The sequence below is a fragment of the Lissotriton vulgaris genome, chromosome 12 (assembly GCF_964263255.1).
Source record: "Lissotriton vulgaris chromosome 12, aLisVul1.2, whole genome shotgun sequence".
NCBI lineage: Eukaryota > Metazoa > Chordata > Amphibia > Caudata > Salamandridae > Lissotriton > Lissotriton vulgaris.
This window is the reverse complement of record NC_141700.1, coordinates 35072766-35094301: the sequence shown is the minus strand read 5'-3', so window position 1 is coordinate 35094301 and position 21536 is coordinate 35072766. Positions and strand designations below refer to the sequence as shown.

The 21536-nt window shown below is 46.7% G+C and overlaps 1 protein-coding gene across 3 annotated transcripts; it reads left to right on the top strand.

Moving 5' to 3' along the window:
* Positions 1 to 8556: 8556 nt before the first annotated feature.
* On the top strand, positions 8557 to 21450 carry LOC147673157 (uncharacterized). Of its 3 annotated transcripts, none has more exons than XM_086946913.1 (6): positions 8557 to 8779; positions 9322 to 9422; positions 10747 to 10930; positions 19372 to 19498; positions 20370 to 20457; positions 21357 to 21450. In XM_086946913.1, the coding sequence occupies exons 3-6, from the start codon at positions 10881 to 10883 to the stop codon at positions 21440 to 21442; spliced, it is 351 nt and encodes a 116-aa protein (XP_086803039.1). In that variant the 5' UTR covers positions 8557 to 8779; positions 9322 to 9422; positions 10747 to 10880; the 3' UTR covers positions 21443 to 21450. The 3 variants fall into 3 exon arrangements, 2 of the variants coding, with proteins under 2 accessions (XP_086803039.1, XP_086803040.1); XM_086946914.1 differs by having other exon boundaries at positions 9315 to 9422; XR_015302608.1 differs by lacking the exons at positions 8557 to 8779; positions 9322 to 9422; positions 10747 to 10930 and adding exons at positions 11528 to 12839; positions 12923 to 13300.
* The last annotated feature ends 86 nt before the right edge of the window (positions 21451 to 21536 follow it).

Sequence of the window (21536 nt, the reverse complement as noted above, 5' to 3'; positions counted from 1 at the left end):
ACCATTGCTGGTACTCTCCCATTACAAGTAATGAACCAGTGCTGGTATTCTCCCGTTACAAGTGATGCACCAGTGCTGGTATTCTCCCGTTACAAGTGATGCACCAGTGCTGGTACTCTCCCATTACAAGTACTGCACCAGTGCTGGTGCTCTCCCATTACAAGTACTGCACCAGTGCTGGTACTCTCCCATTACAAGTAATGCACCAGTGCTGGTACTCTCCGATTACAAGTAATGCACCAGTGCTGGTACTCTACCTTAACAAGTAATGCACCAGTGCTGGTACTCTCCCATTACAAGTAATGCACCAGTGCTGGTGCTCTCCCGTTACAAGTACTGCACCAGTGCTGGTGCTCTCCCATTACAAGTAATGCACCAGTGCTGGTACTCTCCCATTACAAGTAATGAACCAGTGCTGGTATTCTACTGTTACAAGTGATGCACCAGTACTGGTACACTCCCATTACAAGTAATGCACCAGTGCTGGTACTCTCCCATTACAAGTGATGCACCAGTGCTGGTACTCTCCCATTACAAGTAATGAACCAGTGCTGGTATTCTCCCGTTACAAGTGATGCACCAGTGCTGGTATTCTCCCGTTACAAGTGATGCACCAGTGCTGGTACTCTCCCATTACAAGTAATGCACCAGTGCTGGTACTCTCCCATTACAAGTGATGCACCAGTGCTGGTACTCTCCCATTACAAGTACTGCACCAGTGCTGGTGCTCTCCCAATACAAGTAATGCACCAGTGCTGGTACTCTCCCATTACAAGTAATAAACCAGTGCTGGTATTCTCCCGTTACAAGTGATGCACCAGTGCTGGTACTCTCCCATTAAAAGTGATGCACTAGTGCTGGTACTCTCCCATTACAAGTACCACACCAGTGCTGGTACTCTCCCATTACAAGTAATGCACCAGTGCTGGTACTTTCCCTTCACAAGTACCACACCAGTGCTGGTACTCTCCCATTACAAGTGATGCACTAGTGCTGGTACTTTCCCTTCACAAGTACCACACCAGTGCTGGTACTCTCCCTTTACAAGTAACGCACCAGTACTGGTACTCTCTCTTTCAAATTGATTAAGTGCAGGTACTCAGTATCTGCCCCTTTAAGTCACTGTCTGCGGCATGATCTAGAAATAATAAAAGCGCTGCCCCATACCTACTGGTGTCCCTGCTTTGTAATGGGAGTGCATCACTGAGAACGCATATTTGTTATTGTGTGTATTGTGTCAACCTTAAAACTTGTTTTGTAAAGTGAACACATCTTGTCTGGGGATTGAAGCACCTGTTACAAAAGAAACCCCTATCTGATAACAGATATGTCTAAACCTGACATCAAGGGAGTAGGCCGAAAAACTTAAATACCCTCTCCTTTGAACCAAAGATCTTATGGCACCAACCAAGCAAAGCAAGTCATCATGACCCTCCCTAGAAGAGGTTGCTTGTGTCTTCCATCCATGAATCTATCTATTCATTCTTCAATCCACCCACCGATATCCCCCATGTAACCTGTATATTCTGTTATCTATTCCATCTTTCATCCAACATTCAATTTGTCACCATTCCATCAATCTGCCCACCCATCCTTATCTATCCATCCATCCATCACCTATTGATCAAGCATATCCATCCTTTTACTCATTATCCATCCTTGAATTTATTCATCACTCCCTTTATCCATTCATCTTCCATCCTTCCAATCATCCATCCTCCCTTTCAATCATTCATCCACCCTTCAACGCATCTATCCACCCATCCATCCACCATTTCATCCAGCCAATCACCCTGCTTTAACTCATCCATCTATTCTTTAACTCGTCCATCCTTAAAAACATCCTTTCAATCACCCATCCTTCCTTTCACTCAGCCATCCATCCTTTTAATCATCCATCCACCCTTCACCCTTCTATCCACTCATCCACCCATGCACTCATCCGTCATCCATTCACCCTTTCAATGATCCATCCACTGTTTCATCCAGCCATCTACGTTCCCTTTCCCTCATCCATCTATTCTTTCACTCATCCATCCTTATAAACATTCTTTCACTCACCCATCCTTTCACACTATCCCTCTACCCATTTACTTCATCCACTCATTGATCCAGTTACCCTTTCACTCATCCTCCATCCTTTCACTCACCCATCCTCCCTTTCACTCATCCATGCTTACATCATCCTTTCACTCATCCATTGTCCAAGTTCAAGTTCAAGTTCAATATTTGTATAGCGCACTACTCACCCAGAGGGTCTCAAGGCGCTTGAGGGAGGGGGGGTACTTTACTTATCGAATATCCAAGTTTTTAGTTGTTTTCTGAAGGAGAGGTGGTTCTGTGTAAGGCGGAGGTGGGTGGGGAGAGAATTCCAGGTTTTGGCCGCTAAGTAGGAGAAGGATCTTCCCCCATGGTGGATCTATGGATGCGCGGATTGCGGCGCGGGCTTGATTGGACGATCGTAGTTGGCGGGTGGGGGTGTAAAAGGACAGGCGCGTGTTGAGGCATTCGGGTCCTAGGTCGTAGAGGGCTTTGTGTGCATGGGTGAGGAGACGGAACGTTATTCTCTTGTTGACGGGGAGCCAGTGGAGGTCTTTCAGGTGACCGGAAATGTGAGCTTGGCGGGGGATGTCTAGTATGAGTCTGGCTGAGGCGTTTTGGATGCGTTGGAGTTTTTTCTGTAGTTTGGCTGTGGTTCCAGCGTAAAGGGTGTTTCCGTAATCCAGTCGGCTTGTGACCAGTGCGTGGGTGACCGTCTTTCTTGTTTCGGTGGGGATCAATGGAAGATTTTTTTGAGCATGCGTAGGATGGTGAAGCATGATGATGAGACGGCGTTGACTTGTCTGGTCATCGAGAAGGAGGAGTCCAGGATGAAGCCCAGGTTACGTCCGTGGTCCGTAGGTATGGGTGCGGTTCCCAGGGCCGGTGGCCACCATGAGTCGTCCCAGGCAGAGGGGGATGAACCTAAGATGAGGACTTACGTTTTGTCCGAGTTCAGTTTTAAATGGCTGTTCTTCATCCACTCTGCTACTTCTTTCATTCCTTCGTGTAAGTTGGTTTTGGCGGTGTTTGGGTCTTTGGTGAGGGAGAGGATCAGCTGGGTGTCGTCTGCGTAGGAGATGATGTTGAGGTTGTGTTGGCGCGCGATGGATGCGAGGGGACTCAGGTATACGTTGAAGAGGGTGGGACTGAGTGATGATCCTTGTGGTACGCCGCAGATGACTTCGGTGGCCTCTGATCTAAAAGGGGGGAGGCGGACTCTCTGTGTTCTTCCGGCGAGGAACGAGATGATCCAGTCCAATGCTTTTCCTTGTATTCCGACGTTGCTGAGGCGTTGTATGAGGGTGCTATGACAGACTGTGTCGAAGGCTGCGGAGAGGTCAAGTAGGATGAGGGCAACTGTTTCTCCGTTGTCCAGTAGTGTTCGAATGTCGTCTGTTGCTGCGATGAGGGCGGTTTCGGTGCTGTGTTTGGCTCGTAAGCCGGACTGTGAGGGGTCGAGGGATTTGTTGGATTCGAGGAAGGCGGCGAGCTGACTGTTGACGGCTTTCTCAATGACTTTGGCAGGGAATGGGAGGAGCGAGATGGACCCACCACACAGCTCCACCTACACAGCTCCACCGAGGCACCCACCACCCAGCTCCACCGAGGCACCCACCACACAGCTCCACCGATGCACCCACCACACAGCTCCACGGATGCAGCCAACACACAGCTCCACCGACACAGCTCTACCGATGCACCCACCACCCAGCTCCACCGATGCACCCACCACAAGGCTCCACCGACACAGCTCCACCGATGCACCCACCACACAGCTCCACTGATGCACCCACCACACAGCTCCACCGAGGCACCCACCATACAGCTCCACCAAGGCACCCACCACACAGCTCCACCGATGCACCCAGCACACAGCTCCACCGATGCAACCACCATACAGCTCCACCGAGGCACCCACCACACAGCTCCACAGATGCACCCACCACACAACTCCGCCGATGCACCCACCACACAGCTCCGCCAAGGCTTTCACCACACAGCTCCACCGACGCACCCACCACACAGCTCCACCGATGCTCCAACTAAGCTCCACCAATGCACCCACCAAACAGCTCCACCAATACACCCACTAAGCTCGACTGATGCACACACCACTCAGTGTAACCACAGCATCACTCAGCGCAACCACAGCATCACTCAGCGCAACCACAGCATCACTCAGCGCAACCACAGCATCACTGGTTCAAATATGTACTTTCAATGTTTCAAGCTGTTTTCAAGATTTCACGCTTTATTACAAATCACAAAAAGATGTTAATATTTCACTTCTGTTCTTGGATTTTCGTCACAATAAAAAACACTGAACATAATCTTCACAAAAGTTATTTACAAAAGTTTAAGCTATTTCCATTACAAATTAAATAAATTATTTAAGTATTAATTATTTTAAAAACTTAAAAGCCATTGTTATTTGTATATCAATACATCTAAGTCACGTAAATACAAAACATGTTGCATTACAAATGCTATAGGTGTCACATTTGCGAAAGTTATAACTATTGGCATTGTAAGTGACAAAGCTATTAATTTAGCTATTTTAAAAAAAAACATAAATAAAAAAAATTCATTTATAAGACCAATAGCTCAAACTTTCCTAATGCGAGCCCTATTGCATTTCCAATGCTTGTTGTAGTTGAAGTGAACGCAGCTGTGGTCCGTCCAATGGAGAGCTGTGGTGTGATTGAAGGAGATGTGCTTGCTGGAGGTGAAGATTGGGTCGAGCGTGTGCCCGGCATAGTGAGTGGGGGTATCAACAAGTTGTTCGAGTCCGAGGTTGGCCAGGTTGTCCAGAAGGGTGGTGGTGTTGCTGTCGTTTTTCTTTTCCAGGTGGAAGTTGAGGTCTCCCAGCCAACCATCTATTTTCCCATTCACTCATCCATCCTTACTCTCACTCATCCATTCACTCCTTCCCCCCTTTCACCCCACCCATCGATCCATTTATCCTTTCACTCCTCCATCCATTCATACGCCGTTTCACTCATCCATTCACCCTTTCACTCATCAATTCTCCCTTTCACACATCCATCCTTAAACCCATCCATTCAATCATCCACCCTTTCACTCCATCAATTTATTCAGCCTTTCTTTTCATCCATTCATCCATACTTACTCTCATCATCCATCCACCCTTTCACTCACCAATCCATCCACCATTTCACTCATCCATCGTTTCACTCATGTATTTGTCCATCCACCCTTATACTCATCCATCTGTCCATTTTTAGGTTTTGACTGGCGATGCGCACGTAGTGCGCATGCGCCAAAAACCTTATGATTTGTGTGTGGGGTCGGGTCTACACCCCCTCCTCCCATTGGCTAGCTCCATAAATGGAGGCTAGCCATTGGGAGAAGGCTCTGTCCGTCAATCTTGGACCAGATTCGGGGGCGTTCCCGAGAATTTTTGGCTTTTGGCTACGTCAGCCGAAAGCCTGTTCTCGGGAACGCCCCCGAATCTGGTCCGGCATTGAAGGCACCCGGAAGAAGTCCAGGTGAGTGCTTGCTTTTTTTTTTTGCCCGTTCCCACCCCCTCTCCCGCTATCCGTGTCTCCGGACCCCGTTCCCGCCCCCCTACCGCTGCCTCGCTCTCCGTGTCTCCCCGGCCCCGTTCCCGCCCCCCTACCGCTGCCTCAGCTCCCGTTCCCGCCCCCCTACCGCTGCCTCGCTCTCCGTGTCTCCCCGGCCCCGTTCCCGCCCCCCTACCGCTGCCTCGGCTCCCGTTCCCGCCCCCGTACCGCTGCCTCGCTCTAGCTGTATTCGCTCCCTCAAAGGAAAGAAGTTACGACCCAGTGTGACATTTGCATAAACAGAGGTGTGGACCATATATTGAGCAGTATGTAGGGTGCTACGAGCACTCCCAAGGTACACGCCGTGGACCACTGCTCTACACAACCAGCCGTTGGGTCATATGCACAGCTTTCAGGGTTCCTTTTCTTGCTGTTGAAGAGATCGATGCTCATTGAACCAAAGACAAATAGAAAAACGTAAAAAATCGGTATTTTTCTTTGGGTAGTGTGTTGCTGATAGTGTTATTGCTACAGCAGTTTACTACCTCCCTTATTGTATACTCTCACCTGTGGCTCCGGCCTATAACTGAAGGGAGGGAAAAGAACAGCTGTTATGGCCCACAAGCAGGAACGCCACTATATCGTGGTCTAGTCCACTGGTTTTCCACATGTATACCATTCTAATTATTTGCTCTACTGGTTTGTTGTGTGTTTAAGTTTTCTTTCTCCATTTAAATACTGGCATTCAGAATTTAAAGTGTAAAAATCCAGGAGTCCAAGGTGACAGTACACGTGAGATTTGTTGAAGGTGTAATGCTTTTCTAATTGGTGTAGGATTGCGGCTTTGTAACTCATCTGTGCGCATTGAAGGCACGGGTCACATTAGTATTCCGTGCTGTAATCCTGTCTTTAGCCGCTTGTGAAACATAAGGTTGGCCTGTACATTTGGAAACCTCCACCCTGAAATAACTGTGTACAGACACGGAGATCTCGGGAGCCACTAAAGCCGAGTAAGACTGACCTAATCTGTGAAAATGTGCAGAGTACGCAAATAATTTATTGTTTTGAAAAGCAAACACACTATTTTGCTGATTTGCTTGTATGTAAATGATGTACAGCCTTGTGTTTATGAAACTGCCTCATCTGTGCAGACTAATGTTGATTCGTGGCCCAGCTTCTTCTTGCGCGTGGAACTGTCACAGGGATGGTGTTAAAATGTAGTCTGTCTTTGTGGTGGGCAGAAACAGACGCATCAGCCAATAACCTCTCCTTCACTTCAACAGTGATTTGTTATTATTATTCTTGTATCATTACGAACTCTCGTCCTTTTCATTTACGTGACCCCCTTCTATTTGCCTGTAACTACGCTTGGGCTCGGGCTTGTAGTGTATGTGGGGGCTTGCAGTGTGTGTGGGGGCTTGCAGTGTGTGGGGGGGCTCGCAGTGTGTTGGGGGGCTCGCAGTGTGTGGGGGGCTCGCAGTGTGTGGGGGGGCGTGCAGTGTGTGGGGGGGCTCGCAGTGTGTGGGGGGGCTCGCAGTGTGTGGGGGGCTCGCAGTGTGTGGGGGGCTCGCAATGTGTGGGGGGCTCGCAGTGTGTAGGGAGGCTCTGTGGGTGTGTGGGGGGGCTTTGTGTGGCTGTGTGTGTGGGGGGCTCTGTGTGGGTGTGTGTGTGGGTGGCTCTGTGTGGGTGTGTGTGTGGGGGGCTCTGTGTGAGTGTGTGTGTGGGGAGGCCTCTGAGTGTGTGTTGGGGGGCTCTCTGTGGGTGTTTGTGTGTGTCATTTGCGAGAGATAAAGCTAGTGGCATTGTAAATGACAATGCCATTTATTTATGTTAAAAAAAACATAAATAAAAATATTGTCAAGAGCAATGCCAGTAGCTCAAACTTTAACAAAGGCAAAACCATTGCATTGTAAATGCTTGTTTCATACAGTCAACTGTCTACTCTTCCTTTCACTCATCCATCTATTCTTTCACTGATCAATCATTACATATATCCTTTTACTCAGCCATCCTTTCACTCAACCATCCTTTCAATCCGTCCATCCACCCAGCCTTTCACTCATTCAGCATGTGTCCATCCACCCTTCCACCCCATTCCTCCATGATTCTAAATCCATCCTTTCGTCTCCCACCCTCTCATATTAATTATGAACCTTTGTGTGCCGGGTTGCAGGCAGAAGAGGCCCATCAAGAACCTCACCACCGCTATAGCTGCTAAAAGGGAGGGGGGGCTGAGACGTCGCTGCCTGCCATCTTAGTCTGCCACCCACTAATAATGCACACCCAGCTTTCCTTTTACAGAGCGTGGTTAACCCTTGTTCAGTGCTGCGTAATGCAGATGAACCAAGACTACAACTCCCAGAATGCCTCAGACTGTCAAAGAAAAGTCCAGGATGAGAGCGATCAGGGGCTGAAGAAATAGAGGCAGGTGACAGGTGAAAACCCTAACCCGACCCCCCACTTTGTTATATTCTCACTCCATTCCCGGGCTACTTCCCTTAGATCCCCTGTCAATAAACTATGCACGAGACACGCCCCATTTTAAATTAACCATCGGAGGAGTTAAAGGCCCTCAGTGATAGGGACAGCCTACTCCGACCGGAGAGATATCCACTTCCATGGCACTTCGCCTACCCTCAGGTACCCAGAAGACAGGTGCTGTATCACTCAAATACCACGTGGCCAATCACAGCCCGCACTCTCACTCAGGAGCCAATCAGTGACACCTGGATGGGCCACCCGCCTCCATCCCCTCGAGCTCCGTCTGCCTCCTCCTCCTCGCTCCCGCCAAGATCTCAGGGAAGCCTTGGATTCGCCCTGAGACTGCCACGTGCTCGCAATAGGCGTGGCCTGTAATCACCGGAGAGCCTCTGATTTGTCCAAAGGTGGCCACGTGACCACCTATCTCACCTGTACTATAGATTTCAACTCCGCTGCTCTCTGCTTGTTCTGGTGAGTTTGTTTGTGTGTTGTGAGAGCGTTATTGTTATTTTTTGGGGCTCTGGAAGTTGTGGTTCTGTTATAGCAAGTACTGTGTATGTGCAGTTTAGGTTTTCTTCAAATTTTATTGAGTTCTATTTCTTACCGAACGCTCTCGGTGGCTGGTTTTGGTGTTCGTAATGATTTGTCGTTTAGGGATTTGAAGTTCGTCTCCTATCGCAGGAGGCCGCGGATGAATGCTGAAAACAGCTGTTTACGGAGATGCGTTCGTGGTATGTTTGTTTTATATATTCTTCTCAAGTAAACGTTATTCTGTTCTGTACATACGGATGTTTAGTTTTTATGCGTTTCAGCCCTGGCCGTTTTGAGATTAAATGTATATTTTGTATTGTGGTGTTTATTATAAAAATGTGTATGTTTACTCCACCGCTAAATGCTTCTCTCTGTTCCCTCCCCAAAACATTTTTTTTAAATTAGTGTAGTTCCAGTTGGATGACTCGTCAAGGTATCTTTCTTTTTGGTACAAGACTGTATTCTGAGAGTTGTCGTTCCATTTAAGAAACTGGGATGACACTTGGAAAAAAAAAGCTCCCTTGAAAGGAAGCACCGGTCTGGGAAAGCTTGAGTTGTCTATACACTTTTAGTACGTTAAATTCTAATTTATTGTCACAGTGCAGCTGTACTTCGTTTTGCAAGGAGAAGAGTGAATTTAGGGGTAGTCTGAAATGCAGATGATTGAAATTGAAAGATTGCTTTGTTTTGTCTCTTGTTGCAAATGCAAATAACGACAGTTTTTTTTCTCCTGAGTTTGCAGTGCTTGATGATGGAACCGATGTTAAAGGTGGAAGAAGACTCTTTCTCTCCCCCCCCCCCCCCCCCCCGTTGATTCGTGAAACGCAGGAGTGCGGCTTCATGGTAAGGCAACAATGTTAGTTTATTGGGATGGAGCACAAATTAGGGTGTTTCCTGCTGAAAGGTTATTTATCAAAGGGTCCGGACTGCTTAGAGCAGAGTTCAGGTAGAGGACGTGTCATTTCTGGTTGTGGCGCTTCACGGGTGAGGGATGCCTATAAATTTGGGAGACGGCGCCCCAGAAAAGTTTATGGCAGCTGTTGGTGTTCGCTCTGTCTCCTGGCTAGGCACCTGCCCTTCAGATACGTTCTAGGGGCTGTTAGTAAGAAAAATATTCCTCGTTTTGGGGTTCTGTTCCAACACCATCCTAGTACAAGGGACCTCACTTGGTAGATGTTTGTGTAGGGGGCACAATTCTCTCTGTTTATGAGAGGGTGGTCTTGGGTTTCAGTGGGAGCGCGGTGTGGAAATGCCATTTTTTTCCTTTAAAGATGTACTGCATTGTAATGTCTGTTTCCATACAGGATTGTAGCAGGTTCTTGATCTCCTGTAACCTTTCAGAAGCTTACGGCCACATGCATCATCCCGGCCTTCTGCGAATTCCAAATTGCGAAAAATGGGGAATCGCAATTTGGAATTCGCAAAATGGGATGCATGTATATTTTCGCAAAATATTTGCGATTCGATAAAAATCGCAATTTTTACCGAATCGCAAATATTATGCGAATTTCAAAGTGCGAATTCGCAATTCCCATTGATTCCTATGGGCCAAAAGGCACATAGGGATCAATGGGAAGGCTTTAACAAATTGTGATTTTCTTTTTGAAAATCGCAATTTGTTAATGCATTCCAAGGGTGCACCCCCCCCCCCCGCACCCCAGAAATGTAATTTGAGGTGCATGTTTCACACATGTCCTAAGGACATGTGTATCTTAAACATGAAAGTTTAAAAAAATGCATTTTTGAGCATTTTCAAAACTTTTCGCAAATTATCACGAGGTTTAACCTCGTGGTAATTTGCACCTCTTAATTGCTAATTCGCAATTAGAAAAACAATCATGCATTGCTTTTAAGGAATCGCAAATTTGCGATTCCTTAAAAGCAATCGCATTTTTGGAAATCGCTAAAAATAGCGAATTTCACAAAATAGCATGATGCATCCCAAAAACTTATTTAGGAAGTGCAAACAGCCGAATTTACCGATTCGCACAGTTTGCACTTCCTAAATAGGTTGATGCATGTGGGGGCAAATGTATCTGATGAGACAGTTGCATATTTTCACAAGTGAAATTTCTTTGTCCACTTTTTCCCCAAATTGAGTTGACTGCTTGGAAGATCTGGTGTTCTAGTTTGAATTTCCTTTAATTTTTTTGTTCTTCTGTTTTAGGTTGTTGCAGCAGTGTAACACGCCGGTTAACTTTGCATTTGCAGTTCCCAGCCTCTCCGTTTCTGTGGCTGTCTGTCCTTTGATGGAAGTCTGGGCCATGGAGTACTTGGCTTGTTCTTTAGTGGGTTTTGCCTATGGACATTACTCCACAAGTGACCTCTCCTCCGCAGCTTGTGATAAGTCAGTGAGTTGCTTTCTCTTAGCCATTAGTCTGCTCTTTCCCTATGGGAATTGTGGACTATCCACAAAATTGGTCTGCCCATGACTTTCATTTCTCCAAAAGAAGTGAATCTGAGAAACCTTGTGACTGCCACAGAGTCAATGTCTCCAGGCCTGGGGTTCTCCGTGTTTAGCCAGCCTTCAAGAGGCGCTCTCCTTGCAGAGCATTTTCAGGAAAGAACTAAGTGATGGCATTAAAACCGTAGTCCTGAATAATCCGGCAACCCTGGTACTGAAACTGATCCATGTGGTCCAAGCTTACTGTGACACGTAAGGAGGAGTCTTCGGTTACAGACTACAATGTGGCTCTTTCTAACCAGACTCCATGAACACGGATAGGAAGGACACATGCAGAGTGAATCTACCTCAGCAACTGTGCGCCCATGGAGGGGAGGGGTGTTGGAGGCCTGAAAACTGCAAAAATAACTAACTGGAAAAAACGTTCATGTTACTGGTGCATTTTACTCATAGTAGCGTGAGGTACGATGAAATACAACTTTCCCAGAAAGTGTTCTTACTCGACCTCCCCCCCCCCCCCCCCCCCCCTCCCCCCTCCTTTCTTCTCAATAGATGAATCTGGCCATCTCTGTGCATAAGAGACCAGACCATCTCACTCTATCATCAAATTCCATGTATCCTTCAAACTGTTTAGGCCAAAACACAGACCACTTTCAGCTCTACATTTCTTGAGACTAGAAAATCTGACTTTAGAAGGAAGTGATTGGGGGGGATGAGAGATACCTTCTGGCTTAATGGTGAACTTTTCCTCCTAGTGAAGGGAACAGTTCAGTCTACCTTTCACTGTGCTCCTGCCTTCATCAGAGAATCTGATGCCAACCCAACTCTCACCCATGTGAGCAAGCCAGCCCCCCACATCAAAACACTTATCACTACTCTTAGGATGTGCTGTAGTTCATAGTATGTAGTCCATTTAATCTTAATTCTTGGCTTCTGTGCGGCCTAAATCTACACTTTATAGCTTGCATTATTCATCTTGGTGATGGACAGTACGGTTTCTGAGTAGTACAACATCATTTTTGCCAGCTAAACCCTGCTTATCTGCCTAGTGTAGAGGGACTGCTTTTCATGACTTCAAACATCCTACATGGCTCTCATTTTGGGCCAGATGTAGGTAGGCAATTACCGGTCGGTAACAGCCGACATTACGGCCTTTACCGACCGGAATTGTGTTTTTGAGATGTAGGAGTAAAAAATGTACTGAATCGGTAAATAAGAAATGGTATGGATGAGGGAGGAGCAAGTCTACAGGCAGAGGATTACGCTCTTCCAACTAACTGAGCCAGAGATATTACAAAGGTACAGATTACCCCCCCAAACCATCCTGGACTTGATCAGGGACCTGCACCCACTACTGGAGCACCCAACACCAAGGGCGCACGCCATCCCACCCCATGTGCAGGTGCTCTGTAGCCTACACCTACTTGCATCTGGAATTTACCAGAGTGTGATTGCTGCAGTAGGTGGGGTGTCCCAAAGCTGCCTGTCCAGTTTCTTCCGTAAGTTCCTGGAGGCCATGATGCAGAGAATGCACAATTACATCAGCTTCCCTGACACACATGCGGAACTGCTCAAGACCAAAACTGAGTTCTATCAACTGGCACAGTTCCCTCACGTCATAGGTTGTATAGATGGCACCCACATCCCAATCTGCCCACCTGCAGCCACAGAACTCATTTACAGGAACCGGAAGTCAACCCACTCAATCAATGTGCAGGTGAAATGCAACGCTGGCAACATCATAACGGACATTGTGGCGAAATTCCCAGGGAGCACCCACAACTTGTACATATTCCAGAACAGTGGGATCTACACACGCCATGCTGCTGGTGATTTTGGGGAAGGATACCTGCTAGGTAAATAACTGACACATCCTGATAGATAATGCACTTGAATGTATTTTGAGTATGTAACTCATGGCACTTTCTCTTCCACCTAGGCGATGTCGCTTATGCTGTGCGGTCCTTTGTCCTTACCCCCTACTTGAATCCATCTACAAGGAGTGAGACGTTACAATGTGGCACACAGAGCAACACACAACGTTGTTGAACGCACATTTGGACTTTTAAAAAGCAGGTTCCTCTGCGTCCACAAGAGTGGAGGTGCACGGCAGTATACTCCTATCATCTGCTGTAAAATCATTGCGACCTATGCCATGCTGCACAACTTGGCCACTAAGAAAGGCACAGAAGTGGAATTAACACATCATGAGGACATTGATGATGGAACTGAACAGCCAGAGCCCTTTGCAGCAGGAGTACCGCCAGCTACTGATGGGAGAATGAGACTGGCAGAGATCACACGCAGCTATTTTTAAGTAAGGGTACACAGCCCGGGGTTCAATGTGAAAGACTTAGTTTAATGGGTACTACGGTTAATGTTAAATGACACATCTTTGTAGTCCAAATTGTGCCTAGCCTAACTAGGCGGACACTGGTTACCTCACCCTAACATGTCCTCTGGAGTGTGGGCAGCATTACTGTCTGTGCCCACGCACAACACTACGGGAGGCCTGTGGTTGGGACTGAACATTGGCTGTTGAGCCAGGGCCTGTAGTTTGGCATTGGCGGCTCCTCCTATTGTCCTGTATAGGGTGCTGCTGCTGCTCCTGCAGGTGGTGTCATCAGTGTCCCCTACACTTTCATCTCCTGCGTTGGCTGACTGGTTTGTCAGCAGCACTTCCGAAGCTGTTGTAACTCTCCCCATTCCCCTTGTAAGATCTGTGCAGCAGTGCACCAGTCCCTCCTGCATTGCAACAGAACGGCAACATAACCGGGAAGTTGCTGTTGCAAGACTGTTAATGGCCTTTGTCTGATGTTGCATGCACTGCCTCTCCCTGCGCCTCTGTGTGCGGTCTTCATGCAGTTCTTCACAAAGTGACATCACACACTGGGACATGTCCCTCATCCCATCTGCCATGTCACTCATGCTATTCGCCATTGAGGTGATGCCCTGGTTCATGTTATCCATGTTACTGTTCAGGTGGCGCATTTGTCTTTGTACTGCAGTAATTGCTTTTGCCTGCAGGCGCTGCACCTTGACCATCGTGGCCTCCAGCCCACAGAAGACCCCGTCACCATGGCCACTTGTGCTTCCCTCCCGGACCCTACGGCGTCTTGCGACTCTGTGCACAGATACAGGAGTGGATTGAAGACCAGCAATGTTTGCCTCCACTGACTCATTTTGATTCACATCCTCCCTTTCCTCATCAGAGGAGGTAGCAAGGATTTGTAGCGGGGGAACATCATGCCTCCTGGGCCTGAAGACTTCCGACACCTCTGAGGCTGCTGATGGAGAATGTGAATGTGGAGAGTCATAGAGCAGAGGCGATGAAGGATGTTGTGTAGAGCTTGCCTCTGGTGTGGCAGCTGCATGTGTAATGGGTGCTAGAGGTGTTACAGTGCTGGGCCCTGCACTCCTTGTTCCATCCTCACTCCTCTCCCTTTGGGGTGCCCTCTTCTCCTTCTCCTGCACAGTCTTGCGCGATAACTCTCCTGTGGACAGATATGGACATTGGCTTAGTGGTGCTGTCGCCGTGTATTTCAATATTAAATTACAATTCAGTCACACAATTTCATGGTCCTCAACTGCCTCTAAATGTAGTGTGTTGCATGCTTGACATTCTTTCATGATGACTGCACTGAAGTATGTTGAAATGACTACCACTCCCATGATGCATTGTTGGTGGATACAAAAGCCTGTACTGGAGTGTGAAACACACAGCCACATTGGGGAAGGGAGACAGGCAAGGGTGGAGGAATTATGGACGTGTCCCTTATCTTGTTTTGTTGCAGCTCGGGCTGAGCTGTCGGCATCCCCAATCCCAAATATGCCCTCTGGTTCCAGGGTGGACTCCACTAGCTGTTCAAGATCCGTAAGGGCAGGTGTCCTGTTCCTTCCTCCACCTGTGACATTGGCCTCTTTTTCTCTGTGAAGCCAACTTCTTCTTAGTAGTGATCCGCAGATCATTCCATCTTTTCTTGAGGTCATCCATTTCTCTTGTAGTCACCCCTATGGCGTTCACTTTAGCCTGGATACCCTGCCAGGTATTCCTCTGCTACCTGCAGAGACTGTTTTCCAAACAGCCGGGTGTGGTGTTTTACCACCTCCTCCACCAGCACCTGCAGTTCACCTGTGCTGAACTTTAGTTTTCTTTTCCGGTCAGCACCTTTTCTCTGGGAGTCTTGTGAATCCATCCTGCACTTCTGCACTGCTCAGCTCAGAACAGCCAGTCAGTGTCTCACAGCTCTCCTGGATGTTCAGTTAGTCTGCACCTGCAAGGGTGTGGCCACTTCCTGGTTGTTGGGTGGGGTGGATGCTCAGGATTGGTTGGTTCCTCTGTTGCTTGGTTCAGGGGTGGGGTGGAGGCACGTGATTGGTTGTTAGCTCAATTGCTTGTTTTTTGTATCTCCGATTCGGTATTTACCAAATCGGGAAATACCGAATCAGTAATTCCCATTCATTCCTATGGGCATCTAGGCCCATAGGAATGAATGGGAATTACCGATTCAGTATTACCAAATCAGATATTCCTAATTTTACCGAATCTGAAATTTTTACCGATTCTTCATGTATATAATTTTTTTTATTTTTTTATTTTTTTTGCTACATCCCATTTTCCATTTTTAAAATACCGAATCGGTAAAATTCGTTATTTTTAGAATCGGTAAAACGGAATTACCTACATCTGGCCCTTAGTCTTTTACGTACAATAGTTAACCATTAACCTTCTCCCAAATAGCCTTTTTGACTGCCAGTTTGTGACAGTAGTGTGATTGTTTTGACAAGTTTTTATTTAAATTGGCGAGTGCCCTCCTTCCAGCTCAGACAAGACAAGTTCCCTTCACGAGTATCCAGTTAGCGTCAATAAATATAACGATCTGCTAATTGCAAAACATTGAAATTGGTGACTACCAGTGAAGTCCTTCACTAGTCTTGTGGGTGAGGGGCCAGCCTTTACACGGGATCCTTGCATCCACTTTCCACTAAAAGGAAATAGTGGTCTTCATCACTTGGATCTGAAGTTCGCATGCATACTCCTAGTGGTAAGGAGTTAACTTTTTTGGAGGGAGTTGTCCCTTTATCTTTGGTTCCCTATATTCATCAATTTTGGTTGTAGAGTTGGAAATCTTAACCTTCACTAGTGCCATGGAGGGTCCTGAAGGCTGCGTGTTCAGCTATTACCACCTTGTTAATGTTTCTTTGCCCTTGCCCTTGGGTGCAGTGTCTGACCTTCATGACTGGCTGAAGCTGACCTAACAAGGGGGAAAAAGTACAACTTGCCCACTGCAAAGGACCGGTCCTCGTGACCTATCCCATGAGCACTGATCTCCAGGAATGGCAGCGAAACTAAGCCCAGAATGTATCAACTTTCCTATAAAAGGAATCGAAGATTAGGAAGACCAGGGTTCTGGACAATGTACCTGTTCTAATCCACACATCTCAGGGTTGTAGTTTGGCAATAAGATTGAGTGGGGACTTCAGATTTTTCAACGTTCATGCGGACGTATATGGTTAAAATACATTATAATAGGACTGGGTGCATAAGAGGGGGAGTGGTAATGGAGAGGAATGCAGATTGGTAGGTAACTAAGTGAGAGTAAACAGTGCTTTGTAAGCTTACCAACATTTTTGAAGACTTTCAAATAACAAGAAAGGGACAGTACACTTTTTCTGTGTATATAAACATTCCTTGTGATATCCAAGACACTTCGTACCTGTACCCAACTATTTACCAAAGCCTACTTTTATTACGGGGTGCAACACCTCAACCTCCCACCTCCGAAGCTACATCCCTGTACTTTTTGCTCTGCATGGGGTTAATTAGGTATGCAGGTATTGATGGTGCAAAAGCAAATGTACCAGTTTCGTCTAGTGAGTACCTCGATACGAATGTGGCTTAAGATGGAAGTTGTGTTGGTGGTTTGTCTAATAGGAGTGTGAGGCACTGCAAGACCTTAGCATCCTGCATATGTCTTGTAGGTCTTCTAGCAATAGCTTCTGGGTCATTATAAGCGAGTGACCCACTCCTCCTGTAATTTATGTTGAGTTGGCTTTGTCCCTACACAGCATTCTTAAATCGTTAATCCAGACTGCACATTGCAGTTCGCTGGTAGTCTCTGCCCCTGGAAGAACTGTTGAAGGGCATTCAACAACCTGTAATACTGCTGCTCTAGAGCATTTCACCCACTTCACCTGATCTAACTTTGTGGTGCCAGGGTGAAACTCCTGTAAACTAGGGTGGGGGGAATTTTGGTGACGGTGCAGGAATTATGTTCCCGCTTGTTCCTAATAGACCCTGTAAGTGGAATATACTTGCAGCTGTGCTCGGCCCTTCCGGTATGGCTTTGTATGCTGGATGGCAGTGTCCAGCTATCTTAGGAGTGGTAATGGAGTAGACTTTATATTCACCCTATTTTCAAGGCTTCTATAAGGGAGATGGAAGTGCAGAAAGGCTGACTTGGATTTTTGAGGGCAATGTAAAAAAAACAAGTTTCTCCTTGGTCTCTTTAAGTCAAACCTGGTGTTGTGAAGCAGCTTCTTGTGGGAAAACGTTTCAACTTTGGGGCTCGTTTACTACAACTGTCCGTGTGAAATACTGCCCTGCCTGTCAGAAGCCAGTAGACAACCCAGAGGTTGTAACATTTGAAGGAAGAGATTTTATTTGGGTTGTAACTTCACCCTGAAGATGAGGCTAAAATCGTTTATGCAGATGCTAACCAAGCCATGGATGTTTCTGGCTATTACCTCTGATCATGTAGTGGCTATGGCCACATTAGTTCAGAATGGCAATTGCCTGTGCTCCCTGCGAATGACCTTATATTGGACAGCTCATGTGAGCTGCTTATATTTGCAGTGGCAGTTAATGGTTGTCTTGTTGCAACATGGTGACTGCAATACTTGCATGTGCCAGTTAAGGGTGCATGGTCCAGCATTTAAGCTGCTATCTTCCAACTGAATGCTTAACTGCCTCAAGCTCAACACAGACAAGACTGTAGTACTAGTTGTGAACCCCTCTGTGTACAAATGGTCCTGGTGGCCTGCAGAATTTGGACTTTATCCATACCCAGGGACCATGCCTCAAATCTCTGCATCATCTTGGGCGGCAAACTCACCATGGAGAATCTAAATCTGTGTCCTCCGCCTGCTTCCTGATGCTGCACATGCTCTGGAAAAATCTTTAAATTACTCCAACTCTCCAGCAGACAGTGGCTCATGCACACATTACCAGTTGCTTGGACTATGGAAACTCACTTTATACCGGAATTACCACACATTTGAACACCCTGTATACTATTCAGAACTCATTGACCAGACTCCCATTGCCTCCTAAGATGGACTCCAATCACACTTCATCTGAAGAAACTCCACTAGCTCCCCATTCATGATGTCAAGATTCTGACTGGCGCCTACAAATCCCTGAACAAAGGACCAGCATACATCAACCAATGCATGAATTTCACCAACCCTCCAGACTTGTGCAATTGGTCTCGTTTGCTAACACCCCTCGCATCTGCCAAAGCAAAAGTAGAGGACGCTCTTTCTCCTACCTAGCCACAAATTTCTGGAATCGCCTCCCTCCATATCCAGATTTCACCCTCACCAGGAGCTCAGTCAAGACCTGGCTATTCAACTGAAGCCACCCAAGCACCCTGAAGCTTAGGGCCTGGACACCCTATGGGTGATTGGCTTTGCTATACAAATCCTATTTGAGTGTCCCATGAGGGATGGTGAGTGAAGCCTAGTCTGCATTAGGCATTAGTTTCAAATTATTTGGTGGTTGAGTACCACTAAGGTGGTTGTCTGTGATACCCACTGAGTACCAACAGCATTTTCATATTGTTTTAGAGCAATTGGCCAGTTTTTTTCCCCTTGTCTTCTGTTCTCTTTATTCCGACTTTCTCTACCTTCCTATTTCTTACTTCTAATCTCTACCTTATATCTTCTAATTCTATTATGTGATAACTAAATTAAAAAAAGTGGCTTTTATTTAAGCCTGAACTCAGCACTGCAGCCGGCTCCCCATGTGGCCACCAATGGAATTTTGGGGGGGTGACCATGTGGGGAACCGACTGCAGTGCTGACTTCTATAGAGAGGTGGCGGAAATTGGCGCTGGTCTGTCACCTCTCTCGAGATAGCCTGAATTTTGGCACCCAAGGGCCGTACAGAACGCCGCTATTCAGGCATCTCGCAGTGAAATATACTCTCATCCATAGTACACATCCATAGCAAGTAGGAGAAACCCTTGTGGCAGAGAGCTGCTACCTTTGAGACTGGAAGGCCTAATTGCTGGTACAGTATCCATAAATCTTTAGGTCACTTTCCCACCTGAAAATAATGGATTCTCCATTTGAGCTTTGTACCAATGTGTCCTTTTTCTATTACAGATCTCCCACTACCTTAGGACCATCCTTCTGTGTCTTGGTGCTGCACCAAATTCCTGAAGCACAGATGGTGGTGAAGCTGCCCAACTATCTGCTAGGATCCTATCAAATTCAAGCTGCAGTATTAAAGGTAAGTCATGTGTTTTATGTACCTCAATTAACAAACAAATCACTAAGCAATATTTTGTGTTGAAAAGAGTGCTCTATTTCCGCAATAGAATATATTGTCAATGGGGAAATTGTCCCCCTATTCAATCCCAGTTGAGGAATAGTTTTGAAAATGTATATTTACTATTGCTGGAAAATTATTTTTTGTTTACTTTAAGAATACTGACTGCTGCAGTAAGGACTGGAGGGCTTACACATGTGCCCCTGGGAGCGCCACTTCAGACCAGTAGTACCTGCTTGTTGTAGGCCCATCTTAATATGGTGGATCTAGCACCTGTTCATTGCTTCTAATGGTGCCTGCTGCTTCTCCAGCTAATGTACATGAGTGGATAGCTGCTGAGGTCTGTGTGCATCTAATTTTGGATACCACTCTGGGTGCTAGTAACACCCACCCAAGAAATCATTTAAATTGTGTAATTTGTTTACACAGTAACTGACAAGCCTTTATCCTGACTCTTACCTGTCTTCTCTCTATATATTCCACCTTTATTCCAAATCTGCTTTCTTACCGTAATCTATTTTGTAACCACTTTTCTAAAAAAGTTTGCCTGATTTTGGTGCTACAGCTGCAGCCCCATCTGACCACATGTTGCACACCTATCTTCCTTGGGATGCCCCAGGGGTCAACTGGCTGTAGTACTGTCCACTGAGATTTTCTATTGGTCTGATCTCTCACCTAGAGTTCTGGCATCTGAGAGCACCCCAGAGTCTTTGGCCCTTCGATCACCCTCTTGACTTGTTACAAAACGTAGTCTATTTTCTGCCAATTACCGTTGCACTCTGAACCGAGCACATGGTGGTTTCAGATTCTAATGTTTTACTGTTTTCTACAGCCTTTTGTAGCTGACTTGGTGTTGCTCAGTTGTCCACTCTGCTGTGTGAAGGCCGGTATTGCATCTGACTTTGCCTGCACTATGAAAGGTAAGTTATTGGTTCCTTAAGTGTATGTAACATGCACTTTACAAAAGTATGTTACGCATGTGTTTATATTTGCCGTGGTAGTTTGGATCACTGCCTTCTGTGAGGTGGTGGTGGATTGGCACGAGTAAGATGCTGTTGCTGTGAGGACTGGGTGGGGGGGGGGGGGGCTTGGAGAATAGAACGTGTATCAAGAGGTAAAAAGTAGCTTGCTGTACCATGAGAATATATGTGAGTAATAGCAGATGTGCTGTGTCAGGTCTGACTGGCAGATCCTACTGTCTTGCAGTAGCGGGTGGTTTGGAGGGTAAATCTAAAGGTTTAATGGTCCAGACTATGCAGCTGTCTAAAATGGCGAGGGGAGGCTCACCTTGTGTCAAGTTACCCAGGAGGGGTGGCGATATTTAATTGTTGGCACAAGTCTCGTTTGCATCGCTTGGTTAGTGCTCTGAGGCTGTAGGAAAATAAGGAAGCTTTCCATGTGAAGATCAAAGGGTGCACACACTGCCTCCTCACCAACTTTTCAGAGCAGGAAAAGGTAACTTTAAACCTGGTCCCATATGTGGAAATGTTCCCTAGCGGTAGACTCCCATAGATCTTAAATGGTGTCTGCGTGTAGGGTTGTAGGCTTCAGAAGAATGATGCAGCTCCCAAGCGCTGTAGTGTCTGCTTGCAAAGGGCGGCCCAGCAACTCCAGTTTGAATGAGAAGATTAAAAAAGCAAGGGGGTGAAAGTATACATGTGGTGGTGAAATGTTCATGTAAAATGAGCTCTCGGGGCAGTGATCAGGCTTGGTTTACAGCAGAGGGAGTAAACTTGTAAAGAATCTGATAGTCTTAGTTGTTTTTGAATGTTTCAACCTCTCTGGTGGCTGTCCTCGCTCATGTTCTTGTTTCTTGTAGGTGACGCTCCTCCCACAGGACGCCTCTTGGAGGAAATCTTTGGTGGCCAGACCTTGTCTTCTTTCACAGCTCTACATTATTGCTAAATAAAGTGTTGAACTGAATTATTGTGTCTGTGCTCATTTTGAGAATGGGGAGAGGGTGGTCAAGGTTTCCTCTGGGGGCTCTCCTGTGGGTTGA

Excerpts from the sequence above, each read along its gene's own strand:
- LOC147673157 (XM_086946913.1), top strand. The coding sequence starts at position 10,881 with ATGGACATTACTCCACAAGTGACCTCTCCTCCGCAGCTTGTGATAAGT. Across the intron at positions 19,499-20,369 it reads TTCAAGCTGCAGTATTAAAG|CCTTTTGTAGCTGACTTGGT; the intron begins GTAAGTCATGTG and ends TGTTTTCTACAG. Across the intron at positions 20,458-21,356 it reads CTTTGCCTGCACTATGAAAG|GTGACGCTCCTCCCACAGGA; the intron begins GTAAGTTATTGG and ends TGTTTCTTGTAG.